Source organism: Podarcis pityusensis (genome assembly GCF_964106645.2).
Source record: "Podarcis pityusensis genome assembly, chromosome: 14".
Lineage (NCBI taxonomy): Eukaryota > Metazoa > Chordata > Lepidosauria > Squamata > Lacertidae > Podarcis > Podarcis pityusensis.
The window spans coordinates 1,152,489-1,171,697 of NC_138039.1; the positions used below are offsets into that span (position 1 = coordinate 1,152,489).

The 19,209-nt window shown below is 53.5% G+C and overlaps 1 protein-coding gene across 1 annotated transcript in view; it reads right to left on the minus strand.

Moving 5' to 3' along the window:
* Positions 1–19,209, minus strand: part of LOC308463175 (coronin-7-like) — a 93,815-nt gene that overhangs the window by 54,960 nt on the left and 19,646 nt on the right. The window contains exons 8-9 of the mRNA XM_080981349.1: positions 16,157–16,243; positions 15,024–15,106 (exon numbers count right to left, since the gene is read on the minus strand). Of these exons, the coding sequence (XP_080837475.1) occupies positions 15,024–15,106; positions 16,157–16,243 (170 nt within the window). The remainder of the gene's footprint in view (positions 1–15,023; positions 15,107–16,156; positions 16,244–19,209) is intronic.

Consider the following 19,209-nt stretch of genomic DNA (forward strand, 5'->3'; position numbering starts at 1 on the left):
TAGGGCAGGGGTCAGCAAACGTTTTCAGCAGGGGGCCGGTCCACTGTCCCTCAGACCTTGTGGGGGGCCGGACTATATTAAAAAATGAACGGATTCCTGTGCCCCACAAATAACCCAGAGATGCGTTTTAAATAAAAGGACACATTCTATTCATATAAAAACACGCTGATTCCCAGACCGTCCGTGGGCCAGATTTAGAGGGTGATTGGGCCGGATTTGGCCCCCGGGCCTTACTTTGCCTACCCATGCTCTAGGGCAGTGGTTCTCAACCTGTGGGCCCCCAGATGTTGTTGGACTACAACTCCCATCATCCCTGAGCTCCGGCCTTGCTAGCTAGGGGTGATGGGAGTTGTAGTTCAACAACATCTGGGGACCCACAGGTTGAGAAAGGCTGCTCTAGGGCAAGGCTGGGAAGGACCCACGCCCCAGAGACTCGGGGCAGCTGCTTCCAGTCAGAGCAGGCACTACTGGGAAGCCAACCTCTCTTCCCCCACCGGCCTGATACAGCAACTGGAACGGGCACGGCTGCCTGCCTGTGCCCACACGGGGAGAGGGGGGGCGCCCTTGGGCAGAGCAAGGTGTGCCAAAACGCCTCGGTTTCTTTTCTGCCAGAGCCAAGCCCAGGTCCTGTTGACACAGCTGCCTCCCATTCCAGACGCCTCTCGCCGGCCAAGAGTCCAGGGCGGCTTCCCTCTCCCCACCCGCGGCCGGCTGCGCATGGACCGGGCGAGCGCCACATGGATCTGATTAGACGGAGGGGCTTTCCAAGGCTGGATTGCACGGCCGCAGCCCCACCTAGCAGGAACGCAGCTCTTTCCCTGTGGCTGGGGGGGCAGGGAAGGGGGCACAGCGGATGCTCAAGATGGGGGGGGGGGACTTTCCTAACGTCTTGGTTCCAGGCACAGCCTGGGGGCGCTGAGCGCTGGGCAGGGGCGTCTTCATGCGCAAATGTTGCCTCTGCCACGCTCTTGTTAAGAGGACTGGCTGTGCCACTGGGGCATCGGTTCAAGGTATTTTGCTGCCCGAGGCAGAGCGGAAAACAACATCCCCACCCCTGTCAAGCAGCAGAGTTGTGAATTTTGTGCCCTGTTCTGGTCGCCCCACCTCCAAACAGATACGGAAGAGCCGGGAAAGGTTCACAATACAATCAAGGGGATGATGGGAGGAAAGGATGTGGCATTTGGGGGGGGGTTGGTTCAGAGCAAAGGGGAGCAAAAGGCAACATGATAGGAGTTTGTAAAATCATGCCTGGCACAGGAAAGTTTTTCTCCCTCTCTCATATTACTCAAACTCGTGGACATCCAATGTTGGACAGATAAAAGCATGGGTAGGCAAACTAAGGCCCGGGGCCGGATCCTGTCCAGTTGCCTTCTCAATCCGGCCCGTGGACGGTACAAGAATCAGCGTGTTTTTACATGAGTAGAATGTGTCCTTTTATTTAAAATGCATCTCTGGGTTATTTGTGGGGCATAGGAATTAATTCATTCCCCCCAAAAATATAAATATAGCCCCCCACAAAGTCTGAGGGACTGTGGACTGACCACCTGCTGGAAAAGTTTGCTGACCGCTGGATAAAAGGAAATCCTTCCTGCAGACCAACTAAGGAACTCCCTGCCCCAGGAGACGGTGGTGACCACCACGTTGGCTGGTTTTAAAAGAGGATCGGTAAATTCCTGGCGGATGAGAAGAGGGCTATCGATGGCTCCCAGCCAGGGTGGCTCTGCTCTGCCTCCACCGCCAGAGGCAGCGATGCGCCTGAATCCCAGTCGCTGGAAACCCCAGGAGATAGGGCTCTTGTCTTCGAATCCTGCTTGTGGGTTTCCCAACAAAGGCATCTAGTTAACCACTGTGAGAACAGGATGCCATTAAGGATGGGCTCCACCCAGCAGAGGAGGAAGCTTCTCGGGCACCTGGGGCGGAGTGCCCAGGGGTGGGGCGAACCGCCCATAAGGCTCCACACTGCCTGCCCGCTGCCTCGCCCCCCCAGTTGTAGGGCGGCTGAGGCCCCGCTGCATGCCCTATCCCTATGGGCGCTGCATGCCCCGTGCCGTGCTGCCACCTGATGCCCATAGGGATGAGACGCACAGCAGGGCCTCAGTTGTCCTACAGCTGTGGGGGGAGCAGCGGCGTAGCGTGGGTAGTCAGCACCCGGGGCAAGGCAAGTAATTTGCGCCCCCTAACCCGGGGCAAGGCAAGTAATTTGCGCCCCCTAACCCCTAACCATGGTCATTAATACTGACGGCTCTACTCTGGGGCAAATTTCGTAGTGACTACTGCCCTCCGTGGTGTTGTTTTTGCAATTAAAGGACCCCTGCCTCAAATAAAGCATGGGGATTGGGCACTGGGATTTGCCAAGGGAGCTGGGAATTGCAGTTCAGTGGCGGGTCAGGGGGAGAGGGTCCCTTCCGCGTCTGGGTGCCGTGGGCCCCTTTGCGCCAAGACGCGCGTCTTTGGGCGTTGCGGCGCAGCCTTCTCGGTCTCCCTCCCCGGCCCGGCTAGCCCTGACGCGGCTTCTTTCTGGCGCGGGGAGGGGGCGCCTCTGGGGCCAGTGGGTTGGCCAGCCTCCGGCGCGGGTGGGCGGGCCCCGTCGGGGCGGGTGGGCGGCGTGGCGCTTGGTGCCGAAGCCTCCACCCGCAGCACCCCATCGGGAGACCTGGCCGGAAGGAGCCTCGAGCCGGCTGTCGGACGCGGCTGAAGCAGCCAGGGCGGCATGGCAGGCGGCGGCGGCTCCCCGGCAACTCCATGCGGCCAGCCCTGCGCGCTGGCCGAGCCCCGCAGGCGAACGCTGCCCGTCGGTGAGGAGGGGCTGCCTGGCGCGCCTTCCGCAGCGAGCGCTGAGAGCCGCTGCCATGGGGCTCTGGGCGATTCCGGAGGCAGCGAGCGCGCCCCCCCAGAAGTTGCGCCCGGTGCGGCCGGCACCCCTGGCACCCCCCACGCTACGCCACTGGGGGGGAGGGCAGCAGACAGACAATGTGGAGCCTGTGGGTGCCAAGATGCGTGACTCGTGCACGTTGCCTGCTCCGTGGTGACGAGTGCAGCCTGTCATTTTGTCACCCCCCCCATCAGGGTGGCACCTGGGGCGGTCCACACACCCCGCACCCCCCTTCCTATGCCCCTGGCTCCACCTGGCCTGATCCAGCCAGCTCTTATGCTCTTCCTTATTATCAATATTATTACTATTATGACTCATCAGTTGTTGCCTAAGGAGGCCTCCAAGCAGCTTACATTTAAAAACATAAACATGTCATTAAAAAAGAGAGAAAAGCCATGTACAACACTGACATTTTTACAATACGCGCAACAGCTAACAGTAAAACATAATCGTCTCAGTCGCTCTAAGGCAAGCTTTCCCCTGGTACCAAAAAGACGTCAGTGGAGGTGCCCAGCAGCCCTCACTCTGAGAGCGTTTAACAGGTGGGGAGCTACCAGCGAAAAGGCCCTGCTCTCTGCTGCCATCAGCCTCAGAGGAAGGGCTCCGAGGAGGGTCTTGGGTGTACCCAAAGCCAGCCTGGCTATTGCAGTGCCTGAGGCCGAAAACCTCACAAGCGCCTCTCCTTGGGAGGAAGAAATTGCAAGAAGAAAGGAAGAACTTTCTGACAGTAAGAGCTGTGGGAAGTTGTGGACTCTCCTTCCTTGGAGGTTTTTAAGGAGAGGTTGAATGGCCGTCTCTCAGGGATGCTTCAGCTGAGATGCCTGCATTGCAGGGGGTGGGACTGGATGACCCTCGGATCCCTCCCAACTATGACTCTAACACGAGAGGCGTTGCAAGCCCAGCTCCTGTTTCCCCAAAGCCACTGGCCGCTTTCCAGTGTGGGCCCCTTGCCCTGCCCCCCCTTGCAGGACCAAAGCCTAGCAGGGTGCCCTCTCTGCTCCCCAAGGCAGCCCCCGCCCTGCCTGCCCTCACCTCTGGGCCTGGCACAAGGCGAAGGTTTCCTCGGTGTGGGGGGAGCCAGGAAGGGCTGGGGCTCGGTGGGCAGGCGGGCAGGCAGGCACTGCTCCCCGCGGGGTCTCAGTGACACGCTGAAAGGGCCCATTGTCGGCTTCCCAGCAGATTTTTCAAATTAGCTTCCCAAATTCCTGCGAAAACTGCTGCTGAGCAAATATTTTCCTTAAGAGCCATGTGGATTTTCCGACCGCAACAGGGAGGGAGATAAAAGCGCTGCTGTTACCCAGTGAAGGGCGGTGGAGAAGGAAGGAGGTGGAGGAGGAAGAAGAAGAGGAGGAGGAGGAGGAGGAAGAAGAAGAGGAAGAGGAAGAAAAAGAGGAAGAGGAAGAAGAGGAAGAGGAAGAAAAAGAAGAAGAGGAGGAGGAGGAAGAAGAAGAGGAAGAAGAAGAGGAAGAAGAAGAAGAGGAGAAGGAGGAGGAGGAGGAGGAGATTTCTGGACAGACCTGAGCCCTCACATTGCCAGGAGACTTTGCCGGCCAGTTTGAGGCTGTGCTAATAACAGCCTTGAAGGAGGTTGACAAGGATTTCAGCCAATGGTCAGGGAGGAGGGTCAGATTTGGGAGCCCACCTGCAACATCTGGAGAGACTGCTTATCAAAATGCAATTCATATACTGCTCCCAAGAAGTATGAGTGGGCTGCATCGTAACAAATCAGAACACTCTCTCTCTCTCTCTCTCTCTATACTGTATATATATATAAATGCAATTAAAATAAATCCACATTTTAAAATGGGGCGACACTTCTTATGCCCTCGTGCATGAGAAGATCTGGCAGGGAAGGCACTGGGGGGACAGGGGGCTCGCCCCCCAAGGACGAGACTTGGCAGCTTAGAATGACCCACAAGGCGCAGAAACATTGGGGGGCGATAAACCAGCCAGGCTCTCACATGAGAGGGAGGCAGGGAGCCCCCCCCCCCACAGGCTCCCCTGAGAGAGACCCGCAGAGCGAAAGACAGGGCAAAAACGGAAGCGGCGGCTACTGGTTTCAGGAGCCTGACTCTGCGCCAGGAAAAGGCTTCCTCAACCCCAAATGAAACCCAAATCCCACTTGATGTCAGAGCCAAAGGGGTGGGGGGTGGGGGCGACTGCCGGGGCCTCCGAGCACAGAGGCAACGGAGGAGATGGAGGCTGGGCTTCCGGAGGCGCCTGCCAAGCCCCACACGACCAAGGAGCTCTGCGCTCAGGGCAAGGAGCTGCCAGGCTCAGCCCCAAACGCCTGGCCGGAGACGCTGAGCAGCCCCAGAGCAAAGGGCATGGACAGGCAGCCACTCTCCGGGGTTCAGCCAGGATTCCTGTCCCAGGAAACGCCAGGGATCGAACCCAAGACCCTCTGCATGCGGGACAGGTGCGCTGCTGCAGAAGTAAGAGGGTCCTCCCTGGTTTATTCCGCACTGCATCCTAACCCCCTTTTGACACCGGCTGCCATCTTTGCTGGGTATTCTTAGCAGCCACCAGAAGGAGCAGTCCTGGTGAAACGTAGAACTATTGTTGGAAGGGACTCTGGGGTCATCTAGTCCAACCCCCTTGCAATTCAGGAATATTCAGGTGTCCCATGCAGGGACCAAACCCGCAACCCTGGCATTATCAGCACTGTGCCCTCGCCAACTGAGCTACATGATTCCCTGTCGCTGCCACAAACACGTTTCCCTCTCAATCAGGGCCCATCTGCGCAACAAGGGGTGGGGCGGCTAGCATAATGTATGGATAGTTGTCTCCTTTTAAAAAAAGGTTTCTATTACACTTATATACCACCTTTTCTTCCAAGGCGCTCCAAGTGGCATACATGATTCTCCTCCCCGCTTTTCACCCTCCCAACAACCCTTCCAGGTCCTAGTTCAGCACGCTAACCACTAGGCCACACTGCTTCTATGGATCCCACACATGCAGGCAGGGAAAGTGAGTTTCCCAAGCACGAAAGCTGCAACTGCACAGGGACACCCCCCCCCCGGATACTATGGGGTGGCTGGTTGTGATGGTGACCCTCTTCTTCTTCGACACAGCACCCCTCTCACACCCCCTAGATGCCTGCCTGAACCACTTTGTGAACTTTTAACATTTCTTTTTAAAGTAAAACCAAGTGTTTTCTTTCCAGTGGCCTTGGTGATCGTGCACCCCCCCCTCCCAACACGTTGCCATGGTGCAGTTGAATCCGGCCAGCACCGGTTGTTAAAAAGCAACATCTCTGAAGGACGGAGGTTCTGCAAACCTCTTATTTGCCTTTATTTTATTTTTTGCAAGTCCTTCTGAACACACCCAGTCTCTGGTCTGTGGCAGGCAGCCGCCTCCCCTTTCTGTCCATTGCAAAGGAAGCGCTTAGCCCTCAAGTAGCAGACTTTGAGCAAAACTTGCTGCAACCTCCTCAACTCCACTTGCCCTCCTCTGTTTTTGGGGCAGGGCAGGCAACAGCCAGAAGTGGCTTTTCCAGCTCAGCCTAAATCAGATCCTTATCACCAGCCGGTCTGGCATCTGCACTAATAGCCTGCAGATGATTAACAGCACTTGCAATCAAAGGGGCGGGGGGGGGGGGGGCAAGGAAACTCAGAGGCCAGGGTTTAGTCCCACTTGCCAGGACTGCAGGCACTCTGGGCACAAGGGCTGAGTGAGATCTGCTTTTCAACATTGCGATGTATCACCAGCTAAACATCGTAATATACTGATATAGCACCATGTCTGAAATTAGGATGGAGCTATGGAGAGGAACTGGCTGGCTTCATGGTTTTTCCTGCATCGTGATTTTGACACAGCATGCACCACCGCCCCCCCCCCCATGATTCGCAATATATTGCCTGGTCAGTAATAATAATAAAATTATTTTTATTATTAATACCCCACCCATCTGGCTAGGTTTCCCCCGCCACTCTTACAGCATATGTAAAACATAGTAAAATATCAAACTTTAGAAACTTCCTGATCCAGGGCTGCCTTCAGATGTCTTCTAAAAGTTATGCAGTTCTTAATCTTGACATCTGAAGGAGGACATTCCAAGGGAGAGCATTGTGAAACTGTTATCACAATATGCACTTCAAACCGGTTTTAGACGATATATCACCCAACTCTAACAGACATCATGATTCACGATATATCGTCCGGTCAAAAACTATGGAACCAATATCACAATACCGGTTTGGGACAATATATCACCCAAGCCCAAAAAAGGCTCCGTTGGGGCTGCAGAACTTTATGCAAAAAGAGGCGCCCTTCTCAGGGCAGGCCTCATCGTGAAACAACACAAAGCAGTTGCTTCTGTCCACAGCTTCCCCTCTGCCATCGCCATGTGCTGGGAAAGCAAGCGGAGTCCCAAGGGGGACAACTGGGATCGTTGGCTTTTGGCACAAAAGCATCCAAGGCTGGTGGCATCAAACCTCCTCCCAGCAACTCTCCTCAGCACCCCAAAATCCCAACCCCAGAATGTTGCTGGAGAGCTTGAGGGTATCAGCCGTTTCGCTTCTTGTGGTGGCCAGCCGAAGGACCGGTGTGCACCCCTCCCCAGACCACGTCCTGGAAGCATTTGTGCCGCTTCCTGCGCTGCCCTGGGCTCAGTGGGGTGGGCCTGACCTCCCCACTGCTTGGCTAAGAAGCAGCCGCCAAACAGCTGGAAGCACTTAGCTGCCGAAGCCGCCACCTGATGCCGCGCTGATGCCCGTTAATTGCAGGAGGCCCCTCAAGGGCGAGGCCAATTCGAGGAGGACAAGGTGCCGGAGGATGCCCGGGGGTGCAGCAGCCCGAAATGGGGATCTCTGCGTTCACAGCGCCGGATGAGGCCCAGCGAGGGCCCCACTTGTGGGCGCCAAGGAGGCAGCTGGCTGGCCCTCGTGGAAGACAGCCGGGCACCTTTCCCCAACCCAGGCTGGCTCCTCAGGCATTTTGGACTGCAAGTCCCACCAGCCCCAAATAACAGCCTGGTGGGAGTTGTAGCGTGACAGCTCCGGAAGGACTCAGGGAAGGGCTGTGGGGTCTCATGGAGAATCTCTGTCATCTCTAGGTAGGCCTGGGGAAAACTCCTTCTTCCCTCCTTCAAAGTCCCTCCTTCAAATACAGGACAGGGACCAGTTGTAATCTATCCCCCTGATGCACTGATTTTCTCCATTTTCTTTGCATCTGCAGGCGGGAGCCATCGAGATATCAACCTCCACACACACTCCCTGCAAAGAGGATTTCTCCCCCACGGAGACCTCAAATAGGACACCAACATCATGGCTATTTATGTTTTGTTTGGGCCGGTGGTAAACTACAAAAAAAAAAATAATGGAATTGAGCGTGGAGGAAGCAATGCCATTTGGAGAGAAATGAGGAAACCTCTTGTTTTTAAGAACGAGTGGAATATTTTTAAAAGCAATGGTTCAGAACAATATTGGCCAAGGGGACTCAGGCTGCTGTAATAAGGCCAGAGGCAGCCAAGGCAGCGTTGCTAAGAGAGGTCTGTCTGGATTGCAGCTTCTGGCTATTACCAAGGTCCTTCCCCACTGCCAGTGTGGTGGGGGCCATTTCCAACAAGACCCCACACTCCACCCCCCTTCTCCTGCCATCCACTCTCCCCAATGAACGCAGCACAGCACTCTGCACATTGGCAAGATGGAGGGTGGGCAGAGGAAGGAGACCGAGATGCTCCAGGGTCTGGGAGCCCAGCCTTGTGAGAAACAATGGAGAAGGTTGGGTATGTTCAGCCTGGAGAAGAGGAGAGGGAGAGGAGAGAGGGGAGCCACCTTCACATCCCGAAAGGGTTGTCACATGGAGAATGGAGCGAGCTTGTTTTCCCTCTGCTCCAGCGGTGAGGACCCCAAACCGATGGAAAGGAGGTTGTGACTAAATATCAGAAATAACTTTCTGATGATCATGTGGCAGCGCAGGGAGCGCGGTGGGTGGGTAGGCGGACTGCGAGCACGTGATCTGAAAGGGGGAATGTTGGCTTTTCCCGAACGCCGGTGCGTGTGTGCGTTTCCTCAGAGGTCGTCAAGATGGCGGCGAGGGCACTGGGACTTATGCGAGATGATACAATGTATGAAAATGAAGATGTGAAAGAAGCGATAAGGAGACTTCCTGAAGATGCACGTAATGAGAGATTATTTCGCATCAAGAGAGCGCTGGACTTGTCCATGAGGCAACAAATTCTCCCGAAAGAACAGTGGGTAAAATATGAAGAGGACAAACATTATCTTGAGCCATATTTGAAAGAGAAGAGTGGGAAAATAAATAGTTGCTGCTGCAATGAAAATGCTTCAGAAAAATGTTTTCTGTTAAGTTTTAAATTATTTTGTTCAGGTAGGGATCTACTGAGAAAATCTGGGTGTGGAGAAATCTCATGTAAATCTTTCCTCACTTAATATTCATCCACCTAAAACAAATATTACCAAATCTGAAAAAAAGAATAAAAAAAGAAATAACTTTCTGATGGAAAGAGCTGTTGGACAGTGGACTGGACTTCCACAGGAGGTGATGGTCTCTCCTTCGTGCCATTTCAGATGATAACAGGGGGCTTTTCAACAGAGGTTGGGGAGCCACCCGACAGGGATTCTCTGGTTGCCATTCCTGCATTTCCGGGGGTTGGGGTCCCTTCCAACTCTAGGAAGAGCCAAGGCCAGACCAGGGCTGTGCCCTGTTGTAAACAAAAATCTGCCCTTTTCCCCTTATGGGGTATCCAAGAGCCCATATAGAGTCCTTACATAGGTTCCCTATTGGTAGGAGAGAATAACAGAGGCCAACCAGAGAATATTGAGAAGCAAAGCAGCTAGTAAGCCTGATCTTTATCGATCTGTTGCAACAGGATCCTCACTCACCCCATGCAGGAGGGAGGAGGAACCCATAACAATGGTGTGCAAGCCCTTATATAGACTTTTGAAGTTGCCACCCTGTAGATCAAGACCACCCCCAGAAACATCATACGTACATCACAGAAAGGGCGGTCTACAGCAGAAATCTGAGTGCTTTGTTTACCTCCTGTCTGCCAGGTTACCTCTTTAATGGTCACTTGACTGGATTGCCTGAGGAGCCTGGCCAGTCTTTTGTAATGATAAATACTTAGTTCCTGAGCCAGGTCAGGCTCACACCCTATTCATATCTTAAATGTGCCCTTAAGACAGGATTTGTGAGGAAAGAGACAATGGGGAGGTTTCCCACTCTGATGTTGCAGAGAAATAATTGAGGTCAGTTTGGGAATCAAAAATGGTTTCAGGTCGGTCTTCCTGTGCTGATCTATGTACAGTGGTACCTCGGGTTAAGTACTTAATTCGTTCCAGAGGTCCATACTTAACCTGAAACTGTTCTTAACCTGAAGCACCACTTTAGCTAATGGGGCCTCCCGCTGCTGCCGCGCTGCCAGAGCATGATTTCTGTTCTCATCCTGAAGCAAAGTTCTTAACCTGAAGCACTATTTCTGGGTTAGCGGAGTCTGTAACCTGAAGCGTATGTAACCCAAGGTACCACTGTACGTGCTTGGTTGGTACATTTATGAACATTTAACATATATCTAAGACCTCAAAATTCCTATCACAGCCCTCCTTCCTCTCAACCCCGCTCCAAACCCATTCACTGCAAACAGTCCCCTCTGTGCTGAGGCACCCCCAGAGCACGGTCGAGTCCAGGATGTGCCAGGAGGAAGGGGGCCAGCAAAGCGCTGCTGGGGAAGGACGCTTCCCAAAGCGAATGGCTCAGCCCTTCTTGCACAACTTGGCCGTTTGCGCCAGCTGTGGACTGCAACACACACACACACACACACACACACACACACGTGCCCCTTCATGAGCAGCCTCCCCACCTGCCCTTGGCCCCTCTTGCAACCACAGCCAGCCCCCCTCCCCCAGCATCTGCTACTAATTAACCAAAAGGAAGGGAAACTGGCTCCCTATTTGCTTCGGTCCACGAGGCAGGGGTCTCTGCTCTCTGCTTGCCCACCAGGCTTTCAAAATCCATCTCAGATGAGATCAGGAGAAAAGCTTGCGGGGACTTCCAGAGTGGACGCCCGCCCTTGCAGGGAAACAGTGATGCAGCCCAGGACGTGCCCCCTGCGCTCTCCCTCCCCCAGCCCTGAGAGAGGCTCCTGTGTGTCTGGAGGACAAAGCACGTTTGCGCTGGGACCCCTCAGCCAGGTCCTGGTCGCCACACAGGCCAGGACCCTCTGCTGCTGCCCCACATGGGCCGATGAGCACGAAGGGACGGGGCACTGCGCACTCCTGCACCACACCAGCTGCTTCAGCAGTTTCGCTGACCCCCAGCGGCCGCGGAGCACGGAAGCACAGAATGAAAGGCTTTCAGCCCCACAGTTTGCTCTGCAAACAGCCCCCCAGAGGACTCAAGGGCCATTCATGCGGTGTGCTTGGCAAGACGGAGGATGGGAGGGGGGCTTTGGAACAGGGCTTGGCAACAAGGGGGGGGCGAGGCAGAGAGAGAAAGAGGTGGCAGAGAGAGAGAGAGAGAGAGAGAAAGAGAGAGAGAGAGAGAGAGAGAGAGGGATTTGTCTTCAGAGCCAGGGCAACCATTCTGCGCACATCCCCAAGCCTCATGTAAGAACCTAGTAAGAGCCTACTGGATCAGGCCCAGGGCCCATCTGGTCTGGCATCCTGTTCTCACAGGCGCTAACCAGATGCTGCAAGCAGGATCCCAGCACAAGATCCCTCTTCACCACTCCTGCAGTTTCCAGAAACTGGGATTCAGAAGCACTGCTGACTCGGACTGTTGGAAGCAGAGCCGAGCCACTGATAGCCTCCTCCTCCTCCTCCTCCATGTTGGTCTAATCATCTTCTACAACAGGCATAGGCAAACTCGGCCCTCCAGATGTTTTGGGACTACAACTCCCATCATCCCTGACCAATGGCCCTGTTAGCTAGGGATGATGGGAGTTGTAGTCCCAAAACAGCTAGAGGGCCAAGTTTGCCTTGTGCCTATTCTAAAACCATCCAAGTTGGTGGACATCCTTGCCTCCTGGGGGGCGTGTTTGAGTTCCACAGTTTAACCCTGCCCTGTGTGAAGAAGGACTTTCTTTCGCCTGCCCTGAATCTTCCCACATTCAGCTTCTTCAAATATCCATGACTTCCAAAGTTAGGAGAAAAATCGTTCTCCATCTACTTTCTCCACGTCACGAATAATTTCACAACATTCCATCATGTCACCTCTTACTTTCTTTTCTTCCGCCGCCCCCACCCCGTACAGCAGGAGGAGGGCAAAGGAGGCGCTTCCTGGGCACAAGGAGCTCCAGGTTGGGAGGGAAGGGGCACCCCAGTAATTTGCCCGGGGAGACAGCAGAGCTCAGCCCACCTTCCAGCACTGCAGGCAGGCTGCTAGCTGCTCTGGCACCCGGGGAGGCGGGGTTGGGGCGAGCCACCCAGGGGGGCAGCGCAGCGAACGGCCCACGTAGTCCGCCTGGCGGACGCAAGCCCCACACTGCCATTTTGGGCAGCGCTGGGCCCTGAGCCACCACATCACTCTCAGGAGAGACTAACAACAACAACAATTTATTATTTGTACCCCGCCCATCTGGCTGGGTTTCCCCAACCGCTCTGGGCAGCTTCCAACAAAAATTAAAAATAAATTAAAGTGTCACACATTAAAAACTTCCCCGAACAGGGCTGCCTTCAGATGTCTTCTAACTGTTAGGTAGTTGTTTATTGCCTTGACATCTGGTGGGAGGGTGTTCCACAGGGCGGGTGCCACCACCGAGAAGGCCCTCTGCCTGGTTCCCTGTAACTTGGCTTCTCGCAGGGAGGGAACCACCAGAAGGCCCTTGGAGCTGGACCTCAGTGTCCAGGCAGAACGATGGGGGTGGAGACTCAGGCAAGCTGCAGGCCAGGACCCGGGGTAAGTGCCGCCCCCCGCGGTGTGCCATTTTGTCACCCCCTCGAGGGTGACACCTGGGGCAACCCACACCCCCCACACTGCCCTTCCTACGCCCCTGACTGCTAGAACAGTAGCAGCAGCTAATCCAGGGTCTGTGGTTGCCCAGAAACGGGGCAAATTGGTTTCCCCCCCTTAGGGGCTCACTTCTGCTCACTTTCCCACTCCAACAGAAAGTGTGTGTGTGTGTGTGTGTGTGTGTTGATCCATATTTTGCATATCACAAGTCCAACCAAGCAGCCCAAAGCCCTGTGAGCGACTCATCTCGTTTCCAAGAGCTTGAAGGAATGGAATCTGGACGCGGAACAATATGCCTGCTGGATCGTGTTGCTTGCTCAGGAGAAGCCCCCCTTGCGCAGAGGAGGCGGAAAGCAGCGCAGGAGCAACAGGGCTCCTCGCCGCCCCCCCAAGTCCCTCAGATCCTCTCCCGCTCCCCTACTTATCAGGCTGGGTCCCAACGATACGCGGGGGTCACCTTCTAACCCCGACGCAGCAAGGCAGGCCGATAAGAGAGGCTCACAGCAGCCGCCAACCACATTCCTCCCCCAGCGGCGGCGGAGGAGATAGAGTCCCCCAGCCAAAACAAGCCAGCCGCCTGGAATCAATTTACTCCCTCGCTCGGGGTTGCTTGCAAGGAGGAAGAAAGGAACAGCAGCCGCCCACCTTGGCAAGATCCTCGCAGGCCCTGCTGCAGCCAGGAAGGGGGGGGGGTCTGTGCGGAGGGGGGGCTCTCTCTGCCTCTCTCGCCAAATGAGGCCTCCTGCAGCACCCCCAAGAAGCTGCAGGTCCACATGGACTGACTCATCTGCCCAGAGAGAGTGGGAGAAAAGAGGCTGGAGGCAATTCTGACTCTCCACAGGCGACCAGCCACCCCAGAGACGCGTGGAAAGATCGCAGAAGACCGGAGCGTTATTCAAAGTGGGGAGGGGGAGACACCCCACCTCCTGATTTCCTGCCGGGCATCGTGCGGAGACAGCACTCATTCATTCATTCATTCCTTCGTTTGTTTGTTCGTTCTTTCCCAATATTTATACACCACCTAATGGCAAAAGTTCTGTGGGTGGTTCGCAAGTAAAAGATCGAAAGCCATAAAATACTCTAGGAAACTAAACTCTTGCACAAGCAGAGGAGGACGTCAGTACAACGAACGCAAAAAGCAGTGGGGGGAAATTCTGACAAAAAATGCCTTCATCCGGCACCTAAAAGAGGTCATCGTGCCGGTGCTATGCACCTGGGGGTGCCAACACTGGAAAGGCCCTTCTCTGGAGTAGCCAGCCTCATGCATTTTATATCCGAAGGAAACACGCCTGGCCTGGCCTGGGGTCAGTGGCAAGTGCTGAAATTGGAGAGACCCCCTTCTATCCCAGGAAAAGGTCCTCGCCTTCTGCCTTCCAGGCAGCCAACAGATGCATTCGCCCAACATGCAGGGACAAAGCAACCTCAAAGAGTCCCGTGGGTTGTTGCATTCAAAGCCTAGAAAGCTCCGACGGGTTAAAGCCAGAGGTTCCCAAATTCTTTTGGGCCACCGCCCCCTTGGCTCCTCTGCCCTGTAAAAAGCCTTATTCAGAACGGCGGTTTGCACAACCCACAAAGGAAGATAGCAGCACAATCAAATTCAGAACAGTAACAGCCGATTGCTCGTTTATTCCAAATCCAGTTGAGACAATTTAGTTTGATGAGTTCAACAAAATGGGTGGACGTGATTGAGGGGCACCAGCTATTGGAAATCTGATGAGCATTTACCGTATTTTTCACTCTATAAGACACACTTTTTCCCTCCTAAAAAGTAAGGGGAAAGGTGTGTGCATCTTATAGAGCGAATGCAGGCTGCGCAGCTTTCGCTGAAGCCAGGAGAGCAAAAGAGATCGATCCCTCTTGCTCTCCTGGCTTCGCTTCTCTGGACAGCCGCTGCGCAGAGAGGGAGAGACCATGTTTTTCCTTGTTCTCTTCCTCTAAAACTAGGTGCGTCTTATGGTCAGATGCGTCTTATAGAGCAAAAAATACGGCATTTGCACTGCCAGTGTGCCCCCCCAATCCCTTGCCTCTTGTCATCCCCAAGTCACCCCACTTCCTCCCTGGAGGGGTCATATTGACACTTAGAGTTAGCACTGGGTTAAGCACACCCCTGTTCTGCCTCCAAGGCTAAACAACAACCCCCCCTCACCCCCACAGTGGCACCTCCAGCCGAACAGCACCCCAAAGGCCACGCCCGTTCCCAGCCCCCCGCCTGCCCCCTTCGCCTCACTGGTCTTACCTGGGAGATGCATCTAGGGTGATGGAGGCCAGAGAGTTGTCGAATCTCCTCGTGTCCCAAAGCCTGACTTCGCGCTCCCGCACCTGGAAAACAGGCAGGATGCTGGTCTCTGGCAACCAAAAACTCCCCACTTGGCTCCTTGCTAAGTTGCGATTCCTGCATTGCAGGGGGTCAGGCTGGATGACCCTCGGGACCCTTTACAGTTCTATGAAAGCTAACAAGAAAGAGGCAGCTCCTCCACCCAGGGGTTGGCTTCCTCCAGATGTTCTGGCCCACAACACCCAGCCAGCGCCGCCCTGTAGACCGAAACATCTGGAGGGTACCAAATTTGGGGAGGTTAGCCTTTAGCTTCATTTCAATTGGCTGTGCTGACCAAGACGCTAGTCCTCAGGCCCTGTGTGTCAGCTCTGCGCCAGAACCGCCAGGTAGAACATGCATCTCAGTTCCTGTCTGCTCCAAGCTCACAAAGCAGAGTCTTTGCTCCCACCTCAGCTCATTAGCCAGCACTAATTTTCCTCTTTGTGATTTCCTAAAGGTGGGAGAGCTCAGTTGGTAGAGCAGGAGACTCCAATAATAATAAGAATAAGAATAATATTTTATTATTTATACCCCGCCCATCTGGCTAGGTTTCCCCAGCCACTCTGGGCGGCTTCCAACAAAATATTAAAACTCAAGTGGGGGGAATGATGGAAAGCTAAGCCCAGAAACACGAAGCTGCAAATTACCCATGGAAAAATAAAGGGAAATCACCAATGAAAAATATTGGGGGGGGGGGGTCAGCCATTGCTTTCGATCAAAAATCAAAATATCAAAAGAGGCTATGTTCTGTGTATAATAACAATAATAATAATAATAATAATAATAATTTATTTGTTTCCCCAGCCACTCTGGGCAGCTTCCAAGGAAGATTAAAAATACATTAAAATATCAATTCTTTTGGGTTGCCAATGCATTGCCGATCAATTAAGGAGGCTCAAAGGCGCCCCAAGATGCACCGAAATCTCAGGGTCGCGGGTTTGAGCCCCACCTTGGGCCAAAGATTCCTGCATTGCAGGGGGTTGGACTAGATGACCCCCTGGACCCCTTCCAACTCTTTGGCTCTGTTATAAAGGGGATGGAGGCAGGTACCGTACCTGGTTGAATCCGATGGAGAGGAGGCAGCCTTCGGCGTCCACCCAGATCAGCCGTGAGTCCTTGCCGTTCGCGTGCGCCAGGACGCTCTGCAAGGAAGGAGGGCAAAAGGCTGTCATTTCGCAAGTGCCCCGCCTGGAAAACTGACTCCCACCCGCTGTCTCTGCCCTGTCTCCCTCTCTCTCAGCTGCAGGTTTGGCACGGGTCCCTTGGGCCGGTATCTGAGCGATGTGAGCATGCGCAGAGGAGAAATGAACGAGAGAAGCCCCCCGGGCTTAAAAACAGGAGAACAGCTGAGAGAGGGTGATGCAGGGTCCCTCTAAGCCAGCCTTTCTCAACCTGTGGGTCCCCAGATGTTGTTGAACTACAACTCCCATCACCCCTAGCTAGCAAGGCCAGAGCTCAGGGATGATGGGAGTTGTAGTCCAACAACATCTGGGGACCCACAGGTGGATAACCGCTGCGGCTAAGTTAAGGGCGGAAAGTGGGGCAAAGAGACCCCAAAGGGTGAAAACATCATGGAATCCAATCTCAGAATCACAAGGTTGGAAGGGAACCCCAAGTCCAACCCGCTGCTATGCAGGAATCCCTGACAACCTCTGTTTAAAAACCTCCAAAGTGTTGGTCATGTTGCTGGTTTTGTTCTTTGTGGTTTTATGGCACTGTGGGTTAAACCACAGAGCCTAGGACTTGCCCATCAGGTGGTCGGCGATTCGAATCCCTGCGACGGGGTGAGCTCCCGTTGCTCGGTCCCTGCTCCTGCCAACCTAGCAGTTCGAAAGCACGCCAGTGCAAGTAGATAAATAGGTACCGCTCCGGCGGGAAGGTAAACGGTGTTTCCGTGCGCTGCTCTGGTTCGCCAGAAGCGGCTTAGTCCTGCTGGCCACATGACCCGGAAGCTGTATGCCGGCTCCCTCTGCCAATAAAGCGAGATGAGCGCCGCAACCCCAGAGTCGGCCACAACTGGACCTAATGGCCAGGGGTCCCTTTACCTTTAACTGCTTTAAATGACCTCGGGAGCAAGGGGGACACCCCACCCCACCCCCATATCCAGCTCCAGAGGCTCACGTCCCACTGCTCCCAGCCCCATGTTCAGGTTGGAGGGAAAGACACCCCCCCCCCAAATCAGCCCTTGGCCTCAGAGGGCATTTTTTTTGCAGTCCTGCTGCAATCAATGCACCCCAGTCCAGAGGGCAGAAGTTATTCTGTGGGGTGGTGTGGGGCAGAAGAGGCGCTTTCCTTTGGGCAGGTTTGGCCACTTTTCATTCATCGGTTCTGCAGCAAGACTTCGAGTCGGAGATCAGCACAGACATTAAAAAAAGGCTTCTCCTAAGAGACCCAGACGCCATAAAACAGCAGCTGATACATGGCACAAAATTGGAAGCAAGAAGAATTACCGATGAAAGAAGAATGGAGGATGAAAATGATGGACTATGCAGAATTAGATAAACTAACAGGAAGAATTCGAAACCTGCAGGACCAGAGATTCTCAGAAGACTGGAGTAAATTTACGGATTATTTGAAAAGTAATTGTGATGAACAGATTACGGTAGTAGGTTTGCAAGAAGTTTTGTAAGGTGAATTATTTGAAATATTACAAGAAAGACCACGAAAAGAATTATTAGTTAAGGACAATTAAAGGTAATATGAAATTAAGAAATGCATAATAAGTGATAAGAACGGAAAATCATCAGAGGTGTTGACGGAAGTCCAAAAATTATTGTATAAGATGAGAAGTTTTGTTGTATGAATGATAATTAATATGTTAAAAACTAATAAACATGTATTTTTTTAAAAAAACAGCAGCTGATACGATAGCAAGGAAATTGTCTTTTTTTGAACTTGGCAGTTTGCAATTTCTTAGGTGGCAAGTTTAATTCCTTTTTAACATTTTACTCCTCCCAAGAGTAAAACAGCTGGCCTAATTCAAACATGTAGTGAGGAGCCCCTCCCTCCCTCCCTCTCATCTCCTGCCATCACTGACTTTCAGCCCCCATAAACCGGCCTGCTGCTGGTCCCCTCCCACCCCCCTTGAGAGCAGGGCAGGCACTGGAGGGACCCCTCCCCCCAAACTCACTCTCCCCCACCCTTCCCTTCCTGCTTTCTGAAATGTACATTCTGGTCATTTGGGCATGGGGCATTGATGGGGGCCGCGGGGGGGCACACTGACATTTAGCCAAGCTCCACTTTTAAAGCTCAGGTCAAGAGCCCGGCGGTTCGGAAGACAAAGAGGCATCAGTCTGCGGAACTCTGAGCCTACCTCTACTTTGCTTGCAGTGGCAAAGGGAGACATCGGGAAGGGCAAGAAGATCACAGCATTGTAGAGTTGGAAGGGACCCCCAGGGGCAATCTAGTCCAACCCCCTGCAATGCAGGAATCTCAATCTGATTGCCCCACAGTTGAAAAGGGAGGCAAGCACAAGGCTGGCCTTAATCTGCACGGTCTTCTTGGATGAAAGGCTGGTCAAGCCGAAGGTTTCTCTTACACAGAAGCCCACAAAAGCAAAGGTATAACCTAGCCAGAAGATACACTGATGGTTTGCTTGGAAAACCCCAAGAAGTATAACCCAGGAAGGCATTAAAGTGATGTTTGCTGGCATTAAGAATAACAGGGAAGGAGGTAGATTTAATAGCATACCATAAGGAGGCCACTTCTAACCAACGGCTTCTGCAGCCTTATTTATTTCACCCAACAGATGGAAAGGACTCTCTGATGAGATTGGGTTTTAAACTTTCTATTTTCACATGTCCTTTTTTGCAACACCTTCAAGAATCCTCCTTGTCAGCCAGAGAACTTTGATATCATGGATGGTTCTTAACATATCTACTGGTTCTTGTACAGCGGAACCTCGGTTGTCAAAAGTAATCCATTCCAGAAGACCGTTCGACTTCCGAAACATTCAACAACCGAGGCGCAATGGGTGGCCGGCAATCTCAATGGAGAAAATGGAGAAATGCGCCTCGAAAGCTGTTCAACTTCTGAGGCACATTCAAAAACGGAAGCATTCACTTCCGGGTTTTCGCAGTCGGGTTCTGAATCGTTCGGCTTCCGATAT